Source organism: Monopterus albus, unplaced genomic scaffold (genome assembly GCF_001952655.1).
Source record: "Monopterus albus unplaced genomic scaffold, M_albus_1.0 scaffold31.1, whole genome shotgun sequence".
NCBI lineage: Eukaryota > Metazoa > Chordata > Actinopteri > Synbranchiformes > Synbranchidae > Monopterus > Monopterus albus.
Window position 1 is genome coordinate 4,782,437 of NW_018127911.1, and position 17,133 is coordinate 4,799,569.

The 17,133-nt window shown below is 40.5% G+C and overlaps 1 protein-coding gene across 1 annotated transcript in view; it reads right to left on the reverse strand.

The window, feature by feature from the left end:
• Nucleotides 1-2,830: 2,830 nt before the first annotated feature.
• The window catches only part of LOC109958224 (lysophosphatidylcholine acyltransferase 1), a 31,037-nt gene continuing 16,734 nt past the window's right edge, over nucleotides 2,831-17,133 (reverse strand). Inside the window, exons 5-14 of the mRNA XM_020596725.1 lie at nucleotides 16,468-16,528; nucleotides 15,932-15,990; nucleotides 13,609-13,643; nucleotides 12,997-13,051; nucleotides 10,624-10,706; nucleotides 10,039-10,164; nucleotides 8,852-9,005; nucleotides 8,458-8,556; nucleotides 7,799-7,940; nucleotides 2,831-7,597 (exon numbers count right to left, since the gene is read on the reverse strand). Coding sequence (XP_020452381.1) covers nucleotides 7,371-7,597; nucleotides 7,799-7,940; nucleotides 8,458-8,556; nucleotides 8,852-9,005; nucleotides 10,039-10,164; nucleotides 10,624-10,706; nucleotides 12,997-13,051; nucleotides 13,609-13,643; nucleotides 15,932-15,990; nucleotides 16,468-16,528 — 1,041 coding nt within the window. The 3' untranslated portion in view covers nucleotides 2,831-7,370. The remainder of the gene's footprint in view (nucleotides 7,598-7,798; nucleotides 7,941-8,457; nucleotides 8,557-8,851; nucleotides 9,006-10,038; nucleotides 10,165-10,623; nucleotides 10,707-12,996; nucleotides 13,052-13,608; nucleotides 13,644-15,931; nucleotides 15,991-16,467; nucleotides 16,529-17,133) is intronic.

A 17,133-nucleotide genomic window follows, 5' to 3' on the forward strand; every position in this document is an offset into this window, starting at 1 on the left:
CCCCCTCTTCACCCGAGCTTCATCTGTTCCTCCTCCTCTTTCTCCCATCATTGCATATTTGCTCACCTGATATATTGTAAGCATTTTGCTGGAAGACTTTTTTTTTCCTGCGTGCCACTGTAACGAGAGTGTTCTTCCATCTACAGTATAGTCAACTTTTGCATCACTGTCATCCTCCTGATCCACATGCTTTAACTTATGTATATATTATATTGAATACAATATTTTAGCACATCTTTCTAAGGATATGACTGGTGTGGCAGAGGTTAGCCATCTTACCTCAAGTATTATCCATTTTTCCATGGTTTGTAAAATCATATTTATAATTTTTCATCCACCCATTATCTATACCGGTTATCCTAACAGAGGTTGGGGGGGGTGTCAGCTGGAGCCAATCCCAGCCGACACGAGAGGTGGGGTACACCCTGGACAGCTGACAATAATAATAAAAAAAGAAAAAAAAAAAAAAGGAAACTTGTGATAATGTCATATGAAGCAAATGCACTTGATAATTATTTTTATATACTGCATACAATCCAGAAACAGTTATTAAACTTCCATCATCCCAATAGGGGACAAAAATTGTTCAGCTGTTACTATTAGCCTTTCCCTGAAATGTGAAATTGAAATTCTGATTTCAAATCTAAAGACATTTTGTGTCTTGATCAAGAAACATTTGTGTATAAACAAGGGACAAATCAGCCAAAGGCCATAAATATTAACATTATGTAAGCACCAAAGCACAGTAACAACAGCATCTACTGAACTTGGTTGAAATAAGATTATGAAGCCTTATTCAAGAAATGTCAAATTGATTGAGCTTTGATCTTATTCTAATTTTTGTGGGTGGTATAATGGTGTGACAATTGTAGCTTGATCCGTCCACAAGGCTTTCTGAAATTCATCTTATTGAGACTCCACTAATGTGTGGAAACTGTGGCAGAATTGGCACTACACTAATGTAAATACTGTCTAGCACAAAACAAGATGTGAAAAATCATTAAGTCCCAAGGTTTTCTTGATAATATCAAAAGTCAACTAGAGTTGAGTCACATTTTAACCAGTTTTAAAACACTAAAATCACCAGCTTCATCAGGGTGATGTTTTCTTGGATTTGATTACTGGTCTGGCAACACAAGCAAACAACCTGCTACCAGATTGATTCAAATATTGCTAAATCTTCATTGGTTAAATGGCATCAACTTTTCAACTTTTTCTTTTCAGGCTCTCATCTTGCTCCACCCCCTTACCAGACACCAATGATCCATCCATCTGCCATGTCAAGTGGCAGAAATCTTATTACCTGTAATGTCCAATGGTCCTAATCAGCCCTGGCACCCAGACCTCTCCTGTTCAAAAACAACCAAAACAGCACCAGGGCATCAAATAACACAATCAACCCAGTCCCCACGGACACATTTATGACCCTCATGTCCAGAATGACGGCTTGTTGTTACCAAGCCAATTGTAATGATCAATCGGCCACTAATCCCCAGTGACGCTGCAACGCACACACCTTTAAAGTGCAACAAACCATCAAGGCTCAGGCATCACATCAGAAATCGTTGGGTGCTGGATGTATGAGGTTTCTGATGGAGCTTGGACAATCAGGCGACCATAATCAAGTGTCTTGTTTTCATAAATTCAACAGCTGAGACCCAGTGAGAAAGAAAAAAGGTGAAGAAGAGGAGGTAAGCAGAGCATGGGCAAAGCAGAAGAGGGGATAGGAAAACAGTGAGAGGAGGGGAAATAACGGGCAAAGGCAAAAAGCAGTGGCATTGGCGGGGGAGTAAAGTTTTTCTTCCTAGTTCAGTCATAAAGTACCCCCCTTATCACCAGTGTAAAACCTCAGGCTTTCTTTCCACCTGCTGCATCCAGTCACAGTCTGCTTACTCCTTCAGGAAGAAGAAAAAAAATGACACAAAAGAGGAACGAGAACAAATTCTTTGTGTACTGAGTCATGACCATAACCGCTGACTCCAGACAATTAGAGATGTGCCTCCCAAACACAGACCACCATCTTACCAGCTGAACAAAGTGAGGAGTCCTGATGAAAATGATGTCATTACAATGAGATCTGAGCTAGTTTTTGATTGGAATAAAACATTTAATTAGGAAGTACTTTAAATATTCACTTGTCAGTATTATATGTGGAGAAAAATGCCATTTCTAGAGCCATGCTGCTCTAGTATGGCAAATTAAAAGTCCAGAATGTTGTGACACAAAGTCTGAAAAATAAAGCCAGTAAAGGACAGGACAGCCAACTTGTAACCAGTTAAAGCCTATCAAACGAGCACGATGATCATATTAAACCTGCTTATTAAGAACCACACCTTAAATATATCTTACACCTTTAATTTAAAATTTATTGATGGTCATGCCCACTAATATTGGTGACATGGATTTCTGCTGCAAGGCTCTTGAATATACAACTTTCTTGCATTAGTATTTGCAATGTGATTGTATGAAGAAAAATACACTGTTGCACAACACTCATGGGTAACACAACAAGGTCTGCATATTCACCATGTAACCTCAAGAGGGAGACACTTGTGCAATGAGCAGGTCAGGAAAAGAGCCTGGTTACTGTAGACAGGCTTACACTAAGGCATACGTGGGGGATTTGATAGGATGATGTGGATATGAAGCCATTCTAGCCCATTAATGAATTATGCCAAGTACAACTGCAATGTCACAGAAAACGTCTACTTAAATCTGAGCAGAAATGAATAATTTTCTTACACTTTTGAAGTAGAACCCTTCACACAACTCATTGTCATGCTGTCATTCAACCAAACAGCCAATCACAACCGTGACACAACTGTATTAGTTTTTTTTTTTTATTAAGTCCAAGAGTCACATCAACAAGTTATAATCATAGCAGTCCTGAACAGACGAAATTCAAAGTAGCTTGCAGTAATGACTCCTCATCATCAAAATGCATTAAAAGATGTTGAGTATTAAAAAAAAGAAAAAAACCAAGTCAAGCTACAGAGTTTAGTTTCTTGGTCCATGGACAATAAACCATCAGAAAGACAATATCGTACCACAAGAGTAGTCAAGTCCTTCATCTTAGGCTCACCGCTGGACCAACTGAGAAGCAAGCAGCAGCAGCATAAATACATGTTTATCTCTTGCCAGTGTACATTTTCTCAGATTGAGGGCAAAGTGTGGATTTACCTCCACCTGAAGTACATGAAATAAAGGGAACTGGAACAAGTGTGAGAAGAACTGGACGCAGTATTTTCATACATCCCCAATGCAGAATTTTCTGGAGTAAATATTGAATATATCTATTCATGTGCATATTGCATTTATTTATGAAGTATATCCTTTATACCTTGAAGTTGAATTTTGTTTAAAAAAAAACTGCAAGAGGGTTACTGTGGCCCAATGCCTTTCATGGTGAGTCACGCCTTACAATACCAATTCTTTGCTTCAGTTGTAACTTACAATCAGATTCCCCACATATGTACACAATCAGTATGGCTTCCTTCATATAAACTGTGTAATTAACCACCTGCTGTAAAATCACATAACTTTGGGGTACATGTAATATTCATTCACGGTGCAGACAGTTTAAGTCATTCAAATGTGTACAATGTTACCAAGTCCTACAAGCTTACCAAGTCGTGTTCAGGCTACAAAATTTCAGCGACCCTGAGACAAAGCAGAAGAGTAGGCCTACAAAGAGATTTCGATGCTTAAACAAACCGAACTCTTTCATGATACAAAAACGAATGTGGGACACAAGACAGCTTCCTTTGTTATCCCTAATTCCCTCTGTGCTCACATTATCAAATATATGAATGCAAAAACTATTCATATTAACAAAACTGAGCTGCAATACTGTAACCTACAAACTTTCATGCTTTACAGCAATGTGATATTTCTTTGAAAAAAGAAAACTGTCTAAAGTGCAAGCACAAATACATTTTTATAATGGGGGCAAATGTTGGTTTATAAGTGCGTACAGTCTGAGGGGTTTGTGCGATGCAGCCCGTCATGTGGTGGCAGATATCACCTCAAGGCCAGACACACCTACACACTCACACTTTGATAGTTGAATCTGCATGCCTCAAACATACAAGTTAATGGAGAAATGGTTCAAACAGGACTAAAGGTGTATCTTTGAAAACCATGATTGCTTAGGAAAATGTCAACTGGAAATCGGCTTTGAGTAGCTTCTGTTTGTGACAAGATTGTCTATACATTCTCTTTTCTGGAGTAAAAATTCTATAGATTCAAGGCTATCAGTTTCCATATAAAATCCTCATTTTGTTTCTAAGCAGTCAACTCAGTGATTATAGTAATAATATAACTAAACTTTATGCTGTGTAGGAGAAATATAGCAAACAAGTGCAGTATTATACAAAAGAAAAAATGGCTCATTTTCCACTTCAGTACAATCTGCAGAGGAGAGAAGATCACAGATCTCTATCATAACACAAAACAAAAATCATTCATATACGTATATCAAAAATTCACAAAATGTCCTGCATTTGGAATATTCAAAATACATATCAGAACTCTTTAGAACATAAATCTTGAAAAGCTGTAAAACGAGATGTAAAAGGTGAAAGATGTAAAATATTGCTTCACTGAAAGCCATAACAGGGATGCATGTACAGTACGCCTGGGCACGAGTGTGATGGGAATCACATGATTGAGCCACATGCTCACTGACACTGATGTTTACTCTTGAATTTACAGAACTAAAATTAAATAATGTTGTAGGTCCTCATGTGATATCCATAAATTACCATGAATCTACTCAGGCAAGGTGTTCCCTGCACCGGACAGAACGTCGTGGAAGAATTACTAAGCCAGTACTAATCAAAGTAACTGTGTCCAAAAACAATAATTTAAAGTCGGGTAAAGCAAAATCAGTGATTTGTTTCTAAACACATTTATATATGTCAGAAAACAGTTGCTGAAAATAAGTGACAAGACCGAGAACTATGTAGTAAGACCGTTAAACAGTTGTTCATCATTTCTGAGTTCAGTCTGAGTTTTTCAAACAGGGCAGAAAGTTCGGCTCGATGAAGCACTGGGGCCATCCTTAATGTAACACCTACCCCCAACACTAATTTTTATTTTTATAGGGAAATACCATTAATGCTGCTGCCTCAGCATTACACAGTATCAAAAGTAGCAATGCATGAACGGTGAATGTGGCAGAGTGGATCCAAACCAACTGTAGTTGATGGAGGGAGTTAATGGCCACACCGTGGACTGTGCAGCTGCTGCACTGGACAGAGCACCAAGCTAGTTATTAGCGGTTAGCCTAACAAGCATCCAGACTGTGGGCAAAGCTGGAATTGAGGCTTCTCTGCAAGTTTTGCTTGTTTAGCAGGTGTTTCGTTGAATTACTCCCATTGGCTTTTTACTCGAAGGCTTTACTGCACTTATGGCACCATGCATAGGTACTGCAAACTTTAGCTGTTTCACTTACACTTCTCCTGGGCTCCCAGTATCCACTGGGGTGACAGCAGCCATCTACTCCATGTGTAGGAGCTAAGCACCGCCCGCTCTCATTCAAACCAACACAAAGGAGAAGCGGCTCCATAAATACAAACACATTTTCCACTACTCAGTGGTTTTTGATAAAATGCTCCTGTATATCCCTAGCGCAGTAGCACCAGCTCTCCTTGTTGAGTGTGAGTTACTACACCTGCTACAGCCTACAGTTTGCTAGCTAGCTATGCCTTTGACCCACAAATGGATCTTTCCTATATGTTCTCCCTTAATACATGCATGATGAGAGTAGGGGGAACATTTCCGTGATTGGGCAGTTTCAGTGTCTTCACCCAGCACGCCCCCAGCATTACAGAGCAGAGAATGCTCCCTATTTTTTTCACGACTTTGAAAGCTGATTTTAAATACCTGCCAATATTTTAAACATTTGGCTGGGTGGATAACACATTTTCCTGTGGAGTGACAAACTCAGATCACATTTATTTCTACTTTACCCAGACTTTAAAGATTATTCAAGATCTTAAGATGGAATGTGTAATCTTAAACACATTTTAATAGTGTAGGTCCATCTGGCCTATAATTTCATGGAAGCTCCATCAACACATTTTAGTGCCATCATCTCTAGTAAAAACTTGAAAATAACACGTACAGTAATTATTCCTACAGGGAGATATTTTCCTATTGCAGACCGATCCCTCCACGAACCCCTCAGAATATTAGCATGGTATGGCGCTCAAATGTACAGCTGACTAAGGAGGGATGCTGTGAAAATAGATGGAATAATTACAACTGTATAGCAGTGTAACGCAGAAAGGGATGCTTTTGAAAAAAACAACCTAGCCACTGAACTAAATGTGTTTTTGGTGGTCACGTGCAGTGATTTTTCCCCTTAAAGCCATTACACCACTGACTAAGAATGATTTAAATCACCTACTATAGTGCATTTTTTTTGGTCCACATTATGTAATTTAAGCAATTAAAAAGACACCTGAATCTGCCAACCTGAAAGAAAGTAACTGGTAAAGGTAATGTGTGTGGTGAATGACTGGCCAGAAGAGTACTAATGAAAGAAAATAAAACATGCACACAACCCAGTGAGCATCAACAATGATGACATCATACAGGTAAAAGTTTTAATTTTTGTCACTGAACCCTGAGCTAAATCAAATATATCACCGTGTGTGTAACAGGCTCCTATGAATTATGACCATCAACTTGCAGATACCCGGGTTCACCTCAAACGTGGCTACTAAAGCTGAAAGCTTCAAGCAGTCAAACAATTGTCACTGGTACCCTCGGGCCCTTCATTAAATATTACTCAAACCTGATCAAAAAATACATGAGCCCATGTGTTCTGCACTCAGTTAAAAAGGCAACTACCATTAAAGAGAGAAAATAGTTGAGGTAACAAATAAAAAGAAAATCTAACACTGATTTCACTAAAAGAGAGTTCATTCCACTGTCCAGGGCTTGTTTTTCTTGCTTCCCTCTTTTTAAAAACATGCACAGTCAGTACTATGTTAGAGGGAAGAGAAAAATAAAATAAAATAAAAAAGCATTTGCCCGTGGAATTTTATGAAGTCCTTGCACTTTAACTGTTCGATCTCTTTATCTGAAACAGCCACTGTTTGGCATTTTGATCACCCTTGCTACAAAAATTAAAATAAAACAAAATAAAAAAGGAATTTATAACAAAATAAACTGTTACCAGGCTGAAAATAACTTTAGAAAATGTACACAATACTAAATATTTTCATTTTTGAAGTTGTACTTAATAAAATGTAGTCCCTTACTGTTCAAACAAGCTACCAACTACTAACATCTCTGTTCCTTACACAACACTGTCTCACCAGGAGATGTGTTAGCTTCCTCCCACTACATTCTAAACCCTTTTAGTTGTGTTTTTTGAGAAGTCCGTCTATTGTGCCTTCAGCGGGGCTGAAGTCGGGGCAGATACCGTTAGCTGCTTTGGTGCTGGCAGTGCCTTGTGGGTTCAGAGAAGACAGGCTGGGCTCCGTTTGGTGACCGTGGTAGGGAACGCTGTGGAGGCCTACATTTTCTGTGTACAGGTACTCCTCAGCAAAGTCTGTGTGCTGCTCCACAAAGTTTCTGAACTTGTCTGTGGAGAGACCACAAGAGGGCGCCAGAGACAAAGGCAATATTAAAGTGTGGCCTGGTTGTTGAGTCTACTGTTCTCTGTGAGGGTAGAAAAGTTCAGGAAAGACGACTACTACTTTGAAAACTGAGCGACGCTCAAAACAAAAACTCAATTAAGAAACATTCAGGTCAATCAATGACCAGAGATTTTTAGTTCTCTTACCAAAGGTGATCTTCCCCGTCTTTTCACCGTCAACGGCTGTAAACAGACGTGACACGCTCAGTTCGGTCACTCCTAAAGCTGTCTTCAGTATAACTGCCAACTCCACCTGTGTGATGGCTCCATCCTCCTCTGCCTCAAACATCTGGATAAGATAAAAGTGGAAGAAATGCAGATGTCACCTCTTTGACTTTGCCCTGGGGCATGCTGCTCGACAGCTTTGTCTGATTGGGACCCAGTGAAATCAGCCATGCCCTTTATCTGAAATAAAACATTCTATCATAATTTAAAAAATATGAACTCACCGAGTTCATTAGCCATGAGGTCACCAAACATGCTCAACTCTTGGGATTACATAAAGCAGTTCAAGTAAAAACATGAAAGTGATGCAAGCCACAGCTACAGAACGGCTGCAGCGATAAGCCTCTGAATGCACGTTTCATCTTACTGAATGCAGATATGAACATGAACAGGGGAAAAATTGTGTAAACGTGTTGGTATAATATGCACTAATGAAGCAACAAGAACCATTTCATTCTTCTGTTCATTTTGACATTTTAATGTCACATACTGTCACAAAAATGCCATGCTGCTTATGGGCAGGGACATAAGACTATTCTGTCTAGTGGTTAGATAAGGGTTAAGCTTGAAACAGAACATACCTTGAAGGCCAATTTCATCGTTTCAAGAGTTCTAGCAGGTCTGCATACGACAGATAAGGCTATCACATATTCTCTGATATCCATGTAGTTTTCTTCATGCTGGAAAAATGAGAGAAGACTATGTGTAACGAAAGATGAAGACAGAACATGGGCTAGACTACTTATTTATTCCTCAGGAGTACCCAGAGGTGATTCTATCATGCCCTCACGCTTCAGCACATATTGCTTAGTTATATATTTTATTGTAATGCAGCTCTATACTTGTGCTGAAAGCAAATAAAACCAAATGTAAGAATTAATTTGAACCAGAAGAGAGACAATAAATGAATGGTAATTTATTCTTGGCCACTGAGGAAGACAGGAGAGCTATCATGGTCAAGAGTGTAGAATCTACCTCATCAAAAAGAGCAAACATATCTTGCAGCATGTCTGAAACTGGCACATCGAGGAACTGAGCAAAGTCAACCAAGGCCAGCTTCTGCCCCTCCAGCTTCCTGGCTCTGTTCCCGTACTCCTGCAGAACCTTCTCAGAGTTCCGAGGTTTTAGCCTGGAAGAGCATTCGGAAAGAAACTGCAGTCAGTACAGCTGACCCATTGACTGTGAGGTCTTTTTTTTTTTTTTCTTTTTAAAAGATTGCACCATGGGGTAATATCAACTTCAGACAATGTTTTAAAGTATAGTTTACTGGGCAATATATCAAACCATTTGCAGTATTTCGTTCAATCTATGCACTTTTCCTCCTGTTTTCTAGTCATTTCCACCTTGACTTTCTCCTAAGATCATCATGATGAAGGAAACTTAACTATAACTTATTTAACTTCAACTATAACCATAACTTTCAAGAATTGCAAAATCCTATACGAGTATTACTGTGCTGTTTTGCCATTGTAATCCACTCCTCCAACTGGACTTGACAATTAATTGTGTGACCATACAGGTTGTGGGTGTGACAAAAGAACAAGATATAATGGAGAGAGAACAGCATGCACTTTTATGAACATTTATATTACATACATTCAGTTACCAATTTATTAGGTCCACCTGACAAAAATTAATACAGCTTTACAGAAAATCCTGCTTCGGGATAGTTACAATGTTCAGTTTTTGTTTAAGCTTTTCTAAAGACGTGTTAAATTTTTGTGATTGCTGCTATGGCTGTGGTTTGTTTCTCGGCACCCTATGTTGATATAAATCGGGCAAACAAGATAATAATCAAATAATGTTAACACCAACTGATAAGGCCAACTATATACAGTAATATACAGATTACATAACGTATTCAGATATGTTTCACTTAGTCTAAGTGTCATCTCAAAATTTAAGACCTCTCATGAGTAAAAACAAGGGTTTTTAATACATTTTATGACCTTAAAATCTTGAAATCATATTTAATACTTTTTAAGACTTCATGGACCTGCTGGAATCCTGTTACGCACATTCATGTTCAGAGAATTGTGTTGTTGGAGTTGTTGACACCACAGATATCACTGTCTGAAACTGAATCTTGGTGAGTGCAGTGTTCACCGAGTACTCTGCTGCTCTCACTCAGTAGTCTCCACTGGAAGGTTTAAGTGACTCACCCCAGCCTCCTGATGAGCTTGGCAAACTCCAGAAGACAGGTGTCGACTGGTAGTCTCAGCTGGCCCTCTGCCATGGCTAGCTGGCAGTCTTCAAATGAATAGTCTGTGATGGGCACCCCAAGTGCTCTGAGCATAGCATGGAGAAGACAATGACTGGGCATCAGTGTGTGCAAATCAACACAAACTTTGCCCAAGGCCAAGGTAGTAACCAATATGGCTACTTTGAAATCGAGAACAATGAGTACAGTTTCTTGTCTGCAAGTTTTCCAGGAAAGCACAGAATGTGAGAGTATGCGGGTACACAGGTAGTAAGCCACAGTGAAACAGTAGAGAACAAGGATTAGTTACTAATATCTGCCTTAACAATCAGACCAAAAGCTGTACAGGTAAATCTGTTTGCCCTTGTTTGCTCCTGTGTGACAGGTAAATGTGTTTGTCGTTTTGATGTGCTGAGACACACAAAATCAATTTACTGTATATTTGCAAAATGAATGAGGAATTATGTAATAGTTCTCAGTAGTCAATGTTTTTGTACATTTAAAGACTGACCCGCCATATATAATATAAACAAAACATTTAACTTACTTAGCCATGACACGTCTCACATTGATAGCAAAGAGAGCAGGGTTCTTTTTCTCCTCTTCTGAGGGGGTGTAGATAGGAAGGAACTGTGAAGGGAACCGGAAAGTAAGCTTTTTTTTAATTGTATAGAGATGAGTTATCCATCCATCCATTTTCCTCCACTTATCCGGGACCGGGTCGCGGGGGCAGAAGTCTAAGCAAAGATGCCCAGACTTCCCGCTCCCCAGACACTTCCCCCAGCTCCTCCGGGGGAATGCCGTGTCGTTCCCAGGCCAGCCGAGAGACATAGTCCCTCCAGCGTGTCCTGGGTCTTCCTCGGGGCCTCCTCCCAGTGGGACATGCCTGGAACACCTTCCTAGGAAGGCGCCCAGGAGGCATCCGAAAGAGATGCCCGAGCCACCTCAGCTGGCTCCTCTCGATGTGGAGGAGCAGCGGTTCTACTCTGAGCTCCTCCCGGGTGACCGAGCTCCTCACCCTATCTCTAAGGGTGTGCCCGGCCTCCCTGCGGAGAAAGCTCATTTCGGCTGCCTGTATCCGGGATCTTGCCCTTTCGGTCATGACCCAAAGTTCATGACCATAGGTGAGGGTCGGAACGTAGATTGACCAGTAAATCGAGAGCTTCGCCTTACAGCTCAGCTCTGTCTTCACCACGACGGACCGGTACATCAACCGCATTACTGCAGAAGCTGCACCGATCCGCCTGTCAATCTCCCGTTCCATCCTTCCCTCACTCGTGAACAAGACCCCAAGATACTTGAACTCCTCCACTTGAGGCAGGAACTCTCCACCGACCTGAAGGGAACAAGCCACCCTTTTCTGACTGAGAACCATGGCCTCGGATTTGGAGGTGCTGATTCTCATCCCAGGAGCTTCCCACTCGGCGGCAAACCGCCCCAGTGCACGCTGGAGGTCCAGGTTTGATGGGGCCAACAGGACAACGTCATCTGCAGAAAGCAGAGACGAGATCCTGTGGTCCCCAAACCGGACTCCCTCCGGCCCCTGGTTGCGCCTAGAAATTCTGTCCATAAAAATAATGAACAGAACCGGTGACAAAGGGCAGCCCTGCCGGAGTCCAACACGCACTGGAAACAAGTCTGACTTACTGCCGGCGATGCAAACCAAGCTCCTGCTCCGATCGTACAAGGACCGGGTGGCCCTTAGCAAAGGGCCCCGGACCCCGTACTCCCGGAGCACCCCCCACAGGGCGCTGCGAGGGACACGGTCGAATGCCTTCTCCAGATCCACGAAACACATGTGGACTGGTTGGGCAAACTCCCATGAACCCTCCGCCACCCTGAAGAGGGTATAGAGCTGGTCCAGTGTTCCACAGCCAGGATGAAAACCGTATTGTTTCTCCTGAATCTGAGGTTCGACTATCGGTAGAATTCTCCTCTCCAGTACCCTGGCATAGACTTTCCCGGGGAGGCTGAGGAGTGTGATCCCCCTATAGTTGGAACACACCCTCCGGTCCCCCTTCTTAAAAAGAGGGACCACCACCCCGGTCTGCCAGTCCAGAGGCACTGTCCCCGACTGCCATGCGACGTTGCAGAGGCGTGTCAACCAAGACAGCCCCACAACATCCAGAGACTTAAGGTACTCAGGGCGGATCTCATCCACCCCCGGTGCCTTGCCACCGAGAAGCTTCTTGACTACCTCAGTGACTTCAGCTTGGGTGATGGACGAGTCCACCTCTGAGCCCTCAGCTTCTGCTTCTTCATCGGAAGACATGGCGAAGTGACACCTGGAGATGAGTTAGTCTTTGCTAAAATACACATTCATCTAACTGAAGATTTTGCAAATTCAGATGTCTAAACACAGAACTCGTTTCTGTGTTTCCACAGAAATGACATGGCTGTGTTGCTGAGATAAAACAAAGGACCAAAAGTCAAACCCAGTTAGAGCAAGGATCGGGGTGCATATGTCTGTCCAAACCTGACCTGTGCCCAAGAGTGTGGCGTCCAAACCCCACCCGAACCCGACAAGCTTATAGTATATAATGTCGGAACCTGACCCAAGCCCGGTGCAGTTGAGTCTGTATGGTGATTTTCCCCTTATCATTAAATGAAGCAGACATCTGAGTGCTCAAGCCTTTCAGCCTAAAGTCTAACCTAAGTGTCTGAACCTGACCTGAACCCAAACATAATGTCTAAATTTCTATCAGAAGCTGGCCTAAAACCTTGGGCAGCAACAGGTCCTGTAGGGCTTGGTTGGAGAATCTACACTAAGTACAGTACAACATGACATATAGGACAGCATGTACAAAATTACAGTACATGCCTTTGATAAAGGCATTTTTTTTAAATTGATTTGGTATCAAAGAGCACAAACTTGATCCATATTAGTGTATGTAGTATAGACAGGTACTTTCACACTTACCTCGATCACAAACTCGTTGTGCAACTGGCAGAGGGTCAGCCACAGGATTTTAAACCTGGATATTAGCAGGACCTCATCAGCAACAAACAAATACAGACACAACAGGCACGCATGCTTAGATAACAAGACGCATCTAAGCTCAGTTTAGAGTGCTAACCTTACGGATGTGATATCATTAAAGTAGTGTCATACTTGGAAGGAAATGTCAGTTTATATTCTACAGTATGTGCATATGTGTTTGTGTGTGCCTGTCTTTTAGACATTTAGTAACATAGTATAGTTCTGCTGAGCTGGGAACACAGTTCAGTGCTCCTCCTGAGAACCTCTGTAACGATGAAGTAGAATCAAAACAAGACACCATTCTGGGGACACTACACAGAGACAGATAACAAGGACAGCCAATAACTAAAATGCTTCCAGTCTATTTGAGAGCTCAGTGTGACGATTCTGGTTGAGAAAACAATGTTCATTTCCAGTACAGTAGCCTGGGCTGCAGTTGTAGATAATAATCCATGAAAACATTCATTATGATGCATGACACTAATTTCAAAATCATACACTGTACTTCTTCTGTAAAAACAGCTAAACTAAATGAAGAAATTGTGCACTTACGCTCTAGGCCCTTGCCACGTCCATGTGATTGAGTCCTGTAGAAAGTACATAAAGGCAAGAAAGACTGCAATAAGAACCAATTCAAATATTTCCAGGTTTCGTTTTTAAACCAACTGTGATTTTCCAATTGTTTAACCTCTTATATGTAGGGAGGAGCTTATTTGTACAATTAAAACAAGATTACTGTGCACTAAGATTAAGAAGAAAATCAGTCACCATGCAATAATCCAGTCTGACCACTCAAACACACTGATTTACAAACAATTTGGATAATCACATTCCTCAGCTACTCTACTTCCAGTCAATGTTAAACTAACTTTGGCATATTTTTCAGGGTATTTAAATATTGGTGCTACTTTGAATAAAAAACTGAACATATAATCACCTTTATTTGGTCAAGTATGTTACACACAAGGAATACGTTTCCGGTACAGAACTGAGGCAGCCACATGCAGCGCCAACTCAACCGATGGCTCTAACCATCGGGGGCAACTTGGGGGTTCAGTGTCTTGCCCAAGGACACTTCAAAGTGTGGACTGCAGGCACCGAGATTTGAACCTCCGACCCTTCGGTTGGGAGACCACTGAGTAAAAATCACAGCTCAGAGTTGGTATGTAAACACAATGACTTAGCAAAAAGAAAAAAAATAAAATAAATTCCAACATGTCAGCCCACTGATTTCAATAGCCTAACCACACTAACATGACAGGCACTGCTGTTGTGTTTTGCAAATACATCCATGATTTCTGCAACTGTCGTCAGAGAGCTGATCTTCATGCTTCACTGGGGTATGCTGAACCAAGACATCATGCTACACATAATCTCAGACACAAATGAGGTCTGCTGACAAACTCAGCTTCACCTGAGCATCCAGCACAAAGGTGCTGAAACTTGAAGTACACAAACTCCTGCCCACTCAAGAAAAGCTTTACATACAGTAATTATTGCCATGGAATATTTTTAGCATACTGAGGAGTAAATCTGAATAATAAACAAACATATGTGGAAGATTTAATTCACAAACACTCAAAATTGCTAACATGGCTTCAAGTCCCGTATGCCCCACAGCATGCTGCATTTATACAACAACAACTCTAATGCATTACTAAGTCTTTAAACAGACTACAGATCCACGTGATGCCTGTGAAGTGCTGCAGTAGGTCGTTAATGGTGAACAGACAATCAGTAAACAAGCCCTCTATAACTGGTTTTGGTGTCTACTGATGACACTGATTTTCAAAGTAAAAGTGAATTTAAAAATTTATCATTTGCATTTTAAACCTTACTTGTACTTGACAGAAATATTAAAGGCATTTATTTTAGTTTTTAAATATTTATAAGGCCTTCTTGCTGATAGCCATTAGCCTGTAGGTAGCAAAACCTTTTTAGCCTGTAGGTAGCAAAACCTTTTAATATATCATTTCCTGTATATGGAAAAGCACTCATGTCTGCCCCACAGGCTCTGATCAGTGTTGTTCACATTATGCATTATGGAAATTTGATTTTATGCTGAAAGACCTCATAATCTAGGGATTCTCAAAAGGTGTTGTGACAGTCAATCATTAATATTCTAAGTAGATGTCACCCTCTTAAGGCAAAAAACAAAAACCACACACACGGACACACAAAGTGACCACTGTTGACTGAGGGAGGATCTCACATTACAGTCTGGGATTCTGATGAATCTGCAAAATGTTTCAGCTTCACTCAGACCATTTCCTCCTCCATGGATGCTATATACATATATCTTTCTTCCCACAGTGTGCCCAGCAAGACATGTAATGCATATCTACCTGCTGAATTTGACTCTGGGAAGAAGCCATGAAAGCTACAGGGAATAGTATATACAATACAGACACACAATGCCATCTATTCACATCTTATGGGAATAATCCTTCATGCAACCAAATCTCCCTCCAGTACTGCAATTAGGTTTTGACTTTATACTCTGCAAAGCATGCACATCTTGTATGTTGCTACAATTGGGATAACTGCCTCACACTATTCTTATTATTCAGTGTTTAGTTTTTATTAGTTTCAGTTTAACAGCAGCAGCTATCACAGAATAAGAAGAGCAGCTCAGACACTTCTGTTTGCTCCATCACTGATTAATCTCTAGACAAAGCAGTGTATAAACAATCACATATGTAATTTGCCACACAGTCTGTGATGAGGAGCTAGGTAGGGATTCACTTCCCATCTATTTAACAGATTCACTCTAAAACGTGTTATTTAACCAAAAAAACAGAAACATGAGTGGGATTCTCCTATAAATAAATGTGCCATTAAGCCGTCAACCTATCGTTTCCTCAGACAATCTTACCAGCTTATTAGGGTAACGAATCACCACAGGCTGAACTGGTACTGCTGGGATGAAGGCTCCTAAAAGAGAAAAAAATAAATGAAAAAAAAAAAATAAAGACATTTATTTCAGTTTGACATCTGCATAAACAATAAAGTGGGCTGAAAACATATCTGAAAAACTGCACTCAAACTTTCACTGCCAGTCTAAAATCACACAAGCCTCTTTCATGACTAGGCTATATGTTAATTGTGTCTCTAGAAGCTGTCTGTTACAAGGTAAAAGTCAAGTTAAACTTAGATTTTAACTTTCACTTCATAATTCAAACGTTCCAGATACTGACAATATTTTTACTTCTTCTTCAACAGCACTGACCACACACACACACACACACACACACACCACTTAAAGATAATGGACATTTGATTCAGTTCAATGTGCCAATTCATTTCAGTGATAAAGTCAAATATGAAATATTGTATACTATGGATAAATAGGTAACACTGGGACTTCAAAAGAACAAAAAAAAAAAAAAAAGAAGATGGTATAGAAGCTACCTGGCTTAAAGGTGATTAGGCAGGATCTGTTGGTGCATGTTCCCTCTGGAAAAATCATTATCTGTAGGTAGGAGATGGAAATGGTTTACATACTGGAATGGGAAACAGTTACCTAAACAGCAAGTTAGGATAGCACTAGCAACTCAGACGAGCAGTTGTTTGTTCAGTGTTCAATGTAATGCTAGATTTTACTTATAAAATGTTTGTTTGCTGTGAGTAGACTGTGTGTGTAATTTTTAGTTTTGGAAATAAAAACTGTTTTTGTTAAAAACTAAGTTTTGTACATATACAATACTGAATGACAGTGTTTACATTTTGTAAATATTATTTGAACCCCAGCTGATTTTGTAAGTTTGCCCACTAACAAAGAAATGATCAGTCTACAATTTCAATGGTAGGTTTATGTGAACAGTGAGAGACAGAACAATAACAAAAATATCCAGAAAAATGCATTACAAAAAAAGTTATACATTAATTTGCATTTTCATGAATGAAATAAGTATTTTATCCCTTTGCAAAACGTGCTTTAGTACTTGGTGGCAAAACCTTTGTTGGCAATCACAGAGGTCAGACATTTCTTGTAGTTGGCCACAAGGTTTGCACACATCTCAGGGGGGATTTTGACCCACTCCTCTTTGCAGATCCTCTCCAAGTCATTAATGTTTC